At 30.3% G+C, this 11,807-nt stretch overlaps 1 protein-coding gene and 1 pseudogene across 1 annotated transcript; one reads left to right on the forward strand and one right to left on the reverse strand.

The window, feature by feature from the left end:
• Positions 1-1,759: 1,759 nt before the first annotated feature.
• On the forward strand, positions 1,760-5,301 carry LOC107475470 (vesicle-associated protein 1-2; the record flags this gene model as incomplete). Its single annotated transcript, XM_016095113.3, is given in 8 exon segments — positions 1,760-1,804; positions 1,957-2,027; positions 2,168-2,249; positions 2,848-2,963; positions 3,097-3,261; positions 3,351-3,398; positions 3,887-3,964; positions 4,951-5,301. Coding segments are annotated over 8 exon segments (716 nt in total), but the record flags the coding sequence as incomplete, so codon positions are not given.
• Positions 5,302-5,430: 129 nt separating this feature from the next.
• On the reverse strand, positions 5,431-7,668 carry LOC107475630 (uncharacterized; annotated as a pseudogene).
• Positions 7,669-11,807: the final 4,139 nt, after the last annotated feature.

The raw sequence follows: 11,807 nt of genomic DNA on the forward strand, positions 1-11,807 counted from the left end.
AAAAATCTTGAAAAAAAATTATCATAAAATTATTTATTCAAAAAATTAAGTTGATTGATAAAAATATACAAATGATTAAATATCTTACATGTCTTGTCATATAAAATTTTATAAAAGAATTTTTTTCTGAATTTATGTAATTTTATATAGATTATTTTTCTCTATTTATTTTATCTTATGCTAATAATTTTTTGGAAATCAATAAGAATTAAACTCTATGGTAATGAAAAAAGTCTGCTACGATATTTTAAAATAATTCTAAAAGAATAAACTTTAAAGTAAAACAAAATTTTGGAGCACTGTAAATTTTCATTTTGATAATATTATTTTAAATTTGATAAATGATCAAATTTATCTTTAAAATATCATTCGTTCTCTAAATTAGTCTCCAATTTTTTTTAAATCAAAATTATCATTTTAAAATTTTAAATTAATCGCATTAGTCCTTCTGTCATTTTTTATTGACGACGCCAAAATTTGTTAATGTGTCACGTTAAATGATACTACAACATATATATAGGGGCGTTAATCGACTATTAACACGATAAGTTTATGAAATTAGATTAAATCAAAATCTAATTGAGAAGACAACTTGAGACATATTGAAATCTCTTAATTTGAGATTGATTTGATTTAATTTCATAAACTTATTATACTAGCTGCCAATTAGGATCACTGGATGTGTTATGTGTGTTGTGGTGTCACTTAAAATTTTACATCAACAAATTAATAGAAAACTAATTTGATTAAAAAAATCTTTTAAGAATTAATTTAAAAAATGAGTGATTTTTTAAAAACTAATTTGACTATTTACTCTAAATTTAATATATAGTATTTTGTTATTAATGCATTTTATATTACAATTGAAAATATATCTCAAATTAAAAATGTTAATATTTACCAACTAAAATTTATTGTAAACTAATAATATTTAATTTTTATTTTCCTTTATTTTTACAATTTTATAAAAAATTATATTTTTGTTTTAATGTCCAAACAAGCCAAATATGTCCTCTAAATAGCTGCACATTTATCTATCTATCTATACAAATAATGACTTAATGATGGACTGCATTTTGTAAAGAAAAAGTATAAGTAGACAATGAAAATACTAAATAATGTGAATAATAGATATATCGAATATTTATTTTACTAGCCATATGGATGATTATTTTAATATTAAAATTTAGATAAATAATTTAAAAATATAATATATTTTTATTTAATTAATAATTATTTATATTGTTCAAGATGATCATTATTTACCTATCACCCCATATCAATCCTGTTACATTTATACGGATAATAATTTCAATTAGCCATGGTGTATAAAAGTATTTATTTGATATTCATAAGAAAATATTAATTATAAATAAATTCATTCGTTAGAGATTTGATTATTTATTATTATAAATTTGATTGATTATTCTACTGGTTGATTATTTAATTAAATTATTTAATAATACATAATTATTTATTTATGTAAAATTTTTACGTATAAAAACCAAACTCATTAAAAAATAAATAAAAGAAAAGACGAAAAAGAAAACTTGATCTAAGTTTCCTTCTTTTATTATTTTAAAATTTCTTAGTCAGATCAATCAATTATTCAAGTGAAAAGACAAAAGTACCCTTGGTGCTGATCTTTGGCAAACCTTTCCACATACACCATACCAACAAAAACCCACACTGTCCCACGTTTGTTGCTTTTGCAACTTGCTCCTCTCTCTCTCTCTCTCTCTCTCTCTCTCTCTCTCTCCCGGCGAGCTTCTCCACATACACCCCCAGGAGCTGCAGTTCCCCTGTAAGCTAAAAAAATGTTTACTTTTCAATGAAAATTTTGATTTTTATTTCTTTTCTTTTCTTCTTTTTACTTATAAGTTTGAATTTTGCATCTGGGGTGTTCTAATTTTCTTATAATTTGTGGTTTTGGCTTCTGGGGTTTTGTTGGAACAGTTGAATTGAGGAAGCAGATCTCTTGCTCTTTGCAGCTCTCTAACAAAACAGATAACTATGTGGCTTTCAAGGTTCCCAATTTTTACTTGAATTTCTCTTTTCATTTTCTTGTCAATTATGTTTTTCTTTAGGGTTTTGTGCAATTTTTGTGCTGTGTATGTCATGGAGATTTGTGATTTTTTATTTGTGGTGGAATTGATTTGTTTTTTAGGTTAAGACAACAAACCCAAAGAAGTACTGTGTAAGACCTAACACTGGAATTGTGTTGCCAAGGACTACATGTGATATTATAGGTTTCTTTCTAACCTCTCTCTCTCAAGCAATCTTTTGTTAGAATCTGTGTTCCCTGAACTCAAATGACAGTTGGTTTTTATAATTGGCAATTTTCTTTGTTAGTCCTTTTTCTTTGGTAAAATTTGAATTTTGATATACATTTGCTTAAATATGTTTTGTACCATGAATCAATCATATCTTGTCTTTATATGATCTTTGAGCTGTGTTTGGTAAGTGTCTCAAGATAGAAAACACAGAAACATTAAGACTTTAAGAGAATGGAGACAGAGACAATACTGTCCTAGTCCGAAGTTTTTGAAGATGGAAAATTGTTTCAGGTTTTTCATGGATGGAAAATTGAGCCAATTTTGTCACTTTCTTGTCGTGTCTCTCAATGTTTCTATATTTCTATTTTAGGACAATTATCAACAAGGCCGTGAGGTTTGTCAAACACTTCTAATAATGTGCCTATACACGATTGGATAGCGCAATAAAAAATTTAACTGTCACTTAATCACTTTATCAAAACTAATTCAATTTTTTATATAATTTTCCTCCTATGTGCAAGTTTCCAACTGGTCCTTTTGCATATTGATTTTGCATGTCTTTATATTTCAGTGACAATGCAAGCCCAGAAGGAGGCACCACCTGATATGCAATGCAAAGATAAGTTTCTCCTTCAAAGTGTAGTTGCACCATCCGGAGCAACCCCAAAAGATATTACTCCAGAAATGGTATCCATTTAACTAAACAAGAAAGTGATTCTTATAGAATAACTATATGTTAAATGTATCTGATAAAACAATGTATGATGTTTTCATACGCCCTTAATAACCTAGTAGTTATCCATGTTTGCTGCTTGTATAGTTCAATAAAGAATCTGGCCATGATGTAGAAGAGTGCAAATTGAGAGTTGTTTATGTTTCCCCTCCTCGACCACCGTCCCCTGTCCAAGAAGGTTCGGACGAAGAGTCCTCGCCTCGAGCATCTATTTCAGAAAATGGGCATTCAAGTGTTCCTGAATTTACAGTTGTATGTAATTGGTGGATTAGATTATATTTTCTGACAAAAAACTTCACTTTATCATCCTGATTGATTATTTCAATAAACATGCATTGCAGGCTTCAAAAGCTTTCAATGAGCACGCCGAACAGGATGGTTCAATTGAGGTGACCTATATCTCTCTATATAACACCTTTCTGTTCCATGATATTTAGAAGGATACATTGTTCTCGCCCTTGGTCTTCACATTAGAATCCATATGGTGCACATTTGTGGAAAGCTAATGTGTTTTGTTTGCAATTGATCCCAACCTAAACATGCAAGCAACCATAACTCCATTTAATCCCTATTCTCTTTAAAGGGTTATGCTAATTAAGGGACCAGTTTATGAGCCACGTGGTTAGCTTGCCGCACTGTGTGACTCTGCCTGTGATTCCTGAACGCACTGGAATCGACAATTTGAAAGATTATTTATTCATTTCATTTCATTTTAGTTACATTAGTTATTGTAATAGTTGAACAAATGTACTAGTAGACTCCATTTCTTATAGGTTGTAATGGCCGTCTTATCTCTACTATCTGTACCAGAAGCTTGGCATTGCGAATTTGGAAAATTGGTGCTTGATTCCTTTTTTTGACTTTCTTATTATTTCAGGCAAGGGCTCTTATTTCGAAGGTCACCGAGGAGAGGAATTCTATTATTGATCAAAATAAAAGACTTCAGCAAGAACTGGTACAGAATTTATGTAGAAGAAAAAAAATTCTTTTATGCATGTTCTTACACTAGTTATGTTGAACTTCTTTGTTGAGTATAGTGATGGTTATCCTCTCAACGCAGAATTTTGCACAGAAAATTGTTATATACTTAGTTTGATATTTATATTTAATTATTTTGCACCTTCTCACTCTATATGAAAGAAAATTTTACAATCAAGTGATCATGTCCGAAGAATTAGATATTGAGTTGACAGTATAGAAAATTTCATATCATCTTATTCTTCTAAGTTCTGTCCATAGTCAATTGTATCTGAATATCTCAAAATCTTGTCTATGGTTCTATTTGATAAAGGATAAGAAAAGTGGAGACAGATGAACAAAAGGAAACCTGATGAGTTTTCAATTTCTAAAATGATATTCTTACTCTTCAGATTACAAGAAATAGTATGCTATTCAATTTGTGTTGTTTATAGGTGCTGTTACTGTTTGTTCTCTTTTCCCCTAAACTTATTATTTTGGTCGTTAAATTTAATTACCTCCTTCGCCTATCCCACTATGCTTTGCCGGTTATTGAGTTGCTTTCTATACACTATCAAATTAGATTCTGCCATGTAGACAAAAACAGCTAATGCTTGATTGTATTTATAGTTAACATCCAATCAAGTACTGATTCTTCTATCTTTTCACACCATCTTACTTCATCTACATGGAAAATTCTAGAGATTTGGAAATATATTCCAAAATGATGTGCATTTAGTTAATCTTATGGGTAACCCAACCACTTTATCTCATCCAGAAACATCATGGTTTTATAATTTCCATTAAGGATTCTGATTGCTGTCTTAGTTGTATTGCTTAGTCATCAATAGCACATATAAACAGTTGAGACAATTGGTGCCAAAGTTAATGATTGCATCATATTTTCATTATTGCAACTATTTAATAACAATTATGATTGTTTAATGCAAGGCTATGGTTTGGTATGGAATCTTGTATTTGCAGGAACTTCTGAGGCGTTCTGCAAAGAGAGGTGGTGGTGGTATCCCATTTATATATGTAGTGCTTGTTGGCATTATTGGCATCATTTTGGGTTTCCTACTGAAGAGAACATGACCTACTATATGTTATTGCCAGCACCAAGAACATTGTGTGATATGAATGAAGAAAACGCCAATTAATGTAATGTTGTGTTGCAACTAGAAATTTGGGATTGTGATCTGGCATAGGTACTTGTATCGGCAAAAGCAATGGTAGGACAGTAGACAGGTTTATGAAATTTGGAAATTTGTATAACAATCTTATTTTATGTGGCACAGATGATTGAATTTTATTTTTAATTTTTTAGGTTTGCCATTTCTGTGATACTATTTTTGGTTTTCGCAAAAATAAGGAAAAAGAAAAATGATTAAGTGGTATTGTGATTCTAAACTAATATACTAGCCACTAGACCAAATTAGATGTTACTTTACCCAACAGCTGTCAAATTAACAAAATTAGAATATTTAAAAGTTGAGTTAGATATACATAATTTTCAAATACCTAGAGTTTGAAATATGTCAATTTCATCACTATGACAATTGCTATTACATGGGAGAGAGTAAACGTCATTATGTGTCACTTCACACGAAATCAATACATTCAGAGTCTCTCTAGTGATAGCAAATGTATACAGGCTTTTGCTATATGACAAAATTAACTCTCTCTAATCAAGTTGCATCGAACAGCAATCTTCCGGAAATCGTCAAGGCTTATCTGCAGCACAACAAATCATTCTTAAGTAGTTAATTACATATGGTCAAAATAGATGTCATTCTATAATATTTTAGCAATATCAAAGTTCAAGTTGAAAATGGTCAAGTTCTAGAGCCTAGATGGTGATTGATGTTCTTCTTGATGTCCAACCAAAAACAAACGGCTAAATTACATCCTTGAGATTTGGTGAAATTAATCTTGACCTGCCTCTATTTGTTCATATACATATTAATCCTCCCCAAAAACTAAAAGCCTTCCTTTTGGGGAGGTCAAGAACTATTTTATTTAAAATAAAGGATCGGATTGAACTTAACCGAAATTCTAGACGCAAGTGTAATTTTCCCAACACAAGAACAATTGAAAAATGCTATTTAATACTGACCCTTCCATCTCCATCACTATCAAAGCAACGAATCATATCGACCAATTCTTTGTCAGTCCAAGAGAAATCATGAGCTATGGCCGCTCTTTGTAGATCTCTCATTGATACAGTTCCTTTTCCTGCTTCTGCACGCCACAACTTCACTTGTCATTGTCAAGCACCAACACCTTGTGATGAGTTAAAAACAGTAAAGGAAAAAGCTTTCTACTCTCATTTACACATAAGATTAGAACCTAGTCATAATAAAATAATTACATAAGCAAGATATTGCTTAATCTCATCCTAATCAATGTCAAATATGTGATACCTAAAACAGAAATATAGACTTACCATTTGAAGAAGGTATATACTATAGAGGCCAAATCAATGCATACAGAAACATAAGAGCATTAGAGCAAATTGCTTATGCGATAAACATTAATAATATAGAATTGTGATGGGCTAAAAATGGCTTCTTAGACTATATTGGAAAATTGAGAGCTTAATGAGGAAAAAAAAAAAAGAAATGGTTCCTTTTTTTATGGATAACAGTAGAAGACATTACCATCAAGCTGGAAGAAGTGTACAATGAGTTCATCTTCAGTCATTTGCAGTCTACTAGCAAACTGTAGTCACAATCAAAATATTAACTAAAAGATATGTGAGTGAAGCACTCCAATAATTCAAGTTAAAAAAATTATAAAGAAGATGAATTTTCTGAATAGATAAATGAATGACTCAATACAAACCGATTTCTTGTTCTTCTTTCTTTCTTTATCTTCTTGATTTTGAATATTCCTCTTTTTCTCAGACTTGGTAATGTTCTTCACTACATGTTTGGAAGAGGAATCTTCTACACCACTGTCTTGCAGAGAAAGAGCAATTGCCTACCCACAACTATAATATAGTTAGAGAAATGTTTGTTGCACTAGTTTATCGAAAACGCTAAACCAACTAATGTGGTTAAATTGGTTAGGATGTATATAACAAACAAAACAAAAACAAACATGATCTAAACATCAAAATTACCAGCCTCAAAGCTTCATCTTCATCATCACCATCAATGTACTCTGAATTCCTATTACAATGCTTCTTCCCAGACACTTTAGCTTTCATTTTTAAACCTTTGTCCTTCACCTGTTGCATAGGTATGAGGACAGTAATAAACATCATAATTGGGTAGCTTTATCTTAAATTGAACATTCTACCAACACCAACAACAAAACAAGTAACTCAATTTTGCAATTTTTGCCCCATTTCAACAACAGCAACCAGAAAAGGTTAAACCCTAAAATAACAAGGTTTTCAGTGAAATACCTTCCTTTTGCGCGATCCAGAAGCATTTCCGATCACAAATTCTTCATCTTTATCGTCCGAAGAATCTGATACTGGTTCTTCTGCATCATCGTCGGGGATATACTCATCATCATCATCATCATCATGATCATCTAGTTCTTCTTCTTCTTCTTTGAGCGCTTCTCGTACTCCGAAACCGTCTTTGCGGTCTCGGCAACGGTGGTTTCTTCCGCCTCTTCCTCTTCCTCGCCGGAGCTTGAAGCTGAGGCATCGTCATCTGGATCAGAATCAGGTACATCGCGTCTTGACATTTTTCCTTTTTCCCTCCAATTAATCGAAAATTTCACGCTTTTCCCAATTCCACTTCCACGAGTTCGTGAATTGAAGCGCCACGCCGCCACACACTCGGAGTTTCGGCGGGTAACGTGGGATCAGCGCTGTCTTTTTCCCCCTCATTTTTTTGGTTTCGTTAATTTGGGTCAACAGTTGGGCCTATTGGGCCTAACAAATGTCAACTACGGAATTTTAAATTACTTTTTCTAAGGCCCAAAACACTCATGTAATCTATACCCATAAATAAAAAAAATAATTTTAATTGATTTAGTGGTTAGCTCACTAATATGTTTAAACAAATGTTGAGAATTCGAATTATTTTTTGTGCATGCAGCAATCTGTGTAGCAAACCGTTAAATAAAACTTCAACTCGTAATGAATTAGTCCTTAATCTATCGTGTTATGAGATATTATAAGGAAAAAAAATAAAGAATTCACTCCTGACTCCTGAGTCTCCTCTTCATTTTTTTTTACACGGGAAACTTCTTTGCTCCCATTCTCTGAATGCTTGTTAAGGGAAAAAATGGAATAAAATAAAAAATATTAAAAATGCAAATGTTAAAATTTTAGTCTTACGTCATTTCAAAATAAATTTGAAATTAAATCAACTCTTCTGTTTAATATAAACCAAAGTTTAGGAAGATTCAATGTTAGTCAATCTACTACTTATAGATTAAGTTATTCTAAGAAGACTCGAATCCAAATTTGTGTAGAATGTATTCCAAACTTTTTACTTGAGTGGCGAGTCTACTAATAAAAAAAATAAAAAAGTAAAACAACAACATAAAATATAATAAAATGGCGCATGATAAAATGAATATCTAAGGGTGAAATGAAATCATGCTGTTTTGACCTTTGAGTAGTAAATAATGTAGCATATCATACCTCATCGTTTTCTTGCATCAGAAGGTTGACGTCTGGATTAATACCAAACAAAATTTAACGTTTTGAGGACAAAATTGATGTCCCATCATAATAAGTCTTTCGAGAACTATACTATATATAGTTTGAAGCTTCACCCTTTGTATTTTAAGAAAATTCCATGTCTTGTATTCTTTTTTGGTTTTTTATCGTTAATTTAGCTTAACGACATACCATATCTAAGATTACCATGTAAAAAGATATGTATGTGCAAATTATCCGGCTTTTATAAATCAAAATGTTTGTATAAGATTTTATGTTTTATTTGACTAAATCGTGTTCCTAACTTTTAATATTGACCCTACCCTGTTCCATAATTTGGTGGTTATGATAATGACTTCAATCAATACGACACTTGCGTTGTTATGAACCATCTAATATACTAAACCGCCGGAATTTTAGATGCAGTTAACTTCACGTGAAATTGACAGTTGAGAGTTGTTAGATAATTTGATTGATTTGAGTAAATTTTTATCTAATAGCTTTTAACTATCAACTTCACGTGAAGTCAACTGCACCTGAATTTTTATCTATTTTTAATATAAAAATAAAGATCGTATTTTAGTTGAATAGTAATATTTAATGTATATTACAATATTATAAAAATTATTCAACACGATTTCTACGTGTTGGTCAAGATATTGCAATATGTTCAACACAGAGTGTTGTCATGTGTTGACTTTCTACTTACAAAATCCATCCACTTATAATTATACTAAATAATTTTATTTCTAACAAAAATATTAATATTTTTTTCATATAAAAAAAATTAGCCTTAAATCGTTTAATTAATTAGATAGCATATTAGAGTTTGTTTGGAATATAAATATAAACTACTTTTATTTATTCGGGATGAGTTATTAATTTTCAAAAAATTTTAAAAAATTCATCAATTTATTAATTTTTATATTCAATACAATAACTCAATAATCAATATTCTTATTTATTTTTCTAACAAATTCTAATATGCTAACCAACAAATTAAGCGTCCCAATATTAATTGGGTCGTAACATAGATTCATCGTTAACACTCAAAATAATTAAACCTTTCAATAAAGCCTGAACCATGTTTTTTTCCTGTGTCCCTAAATTCAATGCGAATAGATTTTTTTCTCTTATGACAAACTTCCTCACCATATTTAATTTGACTTCAAAAGTAGATCACAATAGCAAATAAAAATTAGAATGCAAATAAAAAAAATGTTCATATATATTAAAATCAGTCGCGATCACTATATTAGCTATTATTATTTGAATATATTTATACATATTTTTTTTAACTAAATAATCATTATAGAATAATTAAATCTATCATAGTATAATAATCAAATTTGTTTAAAGTTTATAATAAAAAATTATAAAATACTAAATACATATTTCTATAAGTAGCGGCCTAATAGTTGATTTTTCTATGTATACTTAAGCATGATTATTGAATATAAATATGAGTCTTTTTTTACTTTTGTATTAAGAGCTCATTTGTAGGTAATTTATAAGTATTTATATAAATTGTATTAAACTTTGTAATAATAATATGCTTCGATTTTAGTAGGTTGACTGATGATATTAAATTCATAAAAAAAAAGGACTATGTAAGAATAAAATAAAATAAAACATGAGGACATCATGCACTCTTTATTATGAGACACAATGGAAGTTTCACATAGACAAATAAAGGAGTATATTAGGCCTTAAATATCCCCCAAAAGACGATACATTTTGGGTCATTCTGATATAGCTAGCGACATTGTCAACTTCTTGATGTGTTTTGCATGTGTGGATTGCATTACCCAAAGGACTTGAAAGAAAACCAGTGCACAATAGTTGTCATCAATTATTGCATTTCTAAACATCAACATACACAAACTTTGGCTTCAAGTATGATTATTGCATAGGAAATATTTCAAGTGCACTGAGAGTACTGGTATACCAATTATTTTAACTGTTGATTTAAATTATAAAAAATATATATAATATATATTAATTGAAATCAACAGTTAAAATAATTGGTGCACCGATATTCTCCGGTACATTTAAAATATTTCCTATTGCATATACACAAACGTGATTTTAAAAAATAGCATACTATTATTATTATTATTTCTTGCTTTGACATTGTTTGTTTCTTGTTCTTTGTCATTAATTAATAAGTAGAAACTCTATTTAAAAATAATTTCCATATATCAATGTATGTGGCATACTGGCATTCTACGGTACAATGTGGTCTTGTTTGTAGCCTTTGTACCTTTAAGTTCATGTATTTATTTTATACTCTTTTTCCCATGTTATGTAAGAATGAGTCCAAAGTTAAAAAATCAACTATTTATATATTAATATCAACTAATTTCTTTTAGATTTTATTTTTTTAACCATATACATTAGTGTCCAATGAATATTGTAAGTCACATACTAAAAGAACATCCAAAAATAAAATAGAATATTTAAAATTAGGTTAATGCTATCCTACTCTCTCTAAAGTAATATATAAATTATTCTCTCTGATATGTTATATTTTAATTGAGTGTTTATTTTAACCTGAGCTACTCTAATCTTATTAGAGTTAATAATATTTTGGAAGACGGTGACGGCCTGACAGAAGAAGAAAATGGAACACCCAATAAGACGGTGATACTTAGGAAACACAACGATGACAAAGGAGTGGGGAGGAGTAAACGCAAAGAGAGTTAGAATACCTTTTTTGGAAGAATGATTTGGAAAGAGAAAACAAGACAATGAGACCGTGATGCTTGGGAGGCGTAACCACGACGATGAAAGAGTACAATGAGGAGGAGTAAACGCAATTAAAGAGAATTGGAGTACCTTTTCTAGAAGAATGATTTGGGAAGATAAAATAAGATACCCAACGAGACCGTGATGCTTGGGAGGCGTAATGAGGACGACGAAAGAGTGGGGAGGAGTAAACGCAATTAGAGAGAGTTGGAGTACCTTTTCTAGAAGAATGATTTGGGAAGAGAAAACGAAACACCAATGAGACGGTGATGTTTGGGAGGCGCAACGACGACGAAAGAGTGGAGAAGGTAACTCAAGTTAAAATAAACACCCAATTAAAATGTGACACATCAGATAAGGTAACTTATATGTTATTTTAGAGATGGTAGGATAGCATTCACCCTAAAATTAATGGTAATTTTGTTCAAATTCATTAAAAAAGGATATTATTGTTAGAATAAATTAA

The sequence above is a fragment of the Arachis duranensis genome, chromosome 2 (assembly GCF_000817695.3).
Source record: "Arachis duranensis cultivar V14167 chromosome 2, aradu.V14167.gnm2.J7QH, whole genome shotgun sequence".
Lineage (NCBI taxonomy): Eukaryota > Viridiplantae > Streptophyta > Magnoliopsida > Fabales > Fabaceae > Arachis > Arachis duranensis.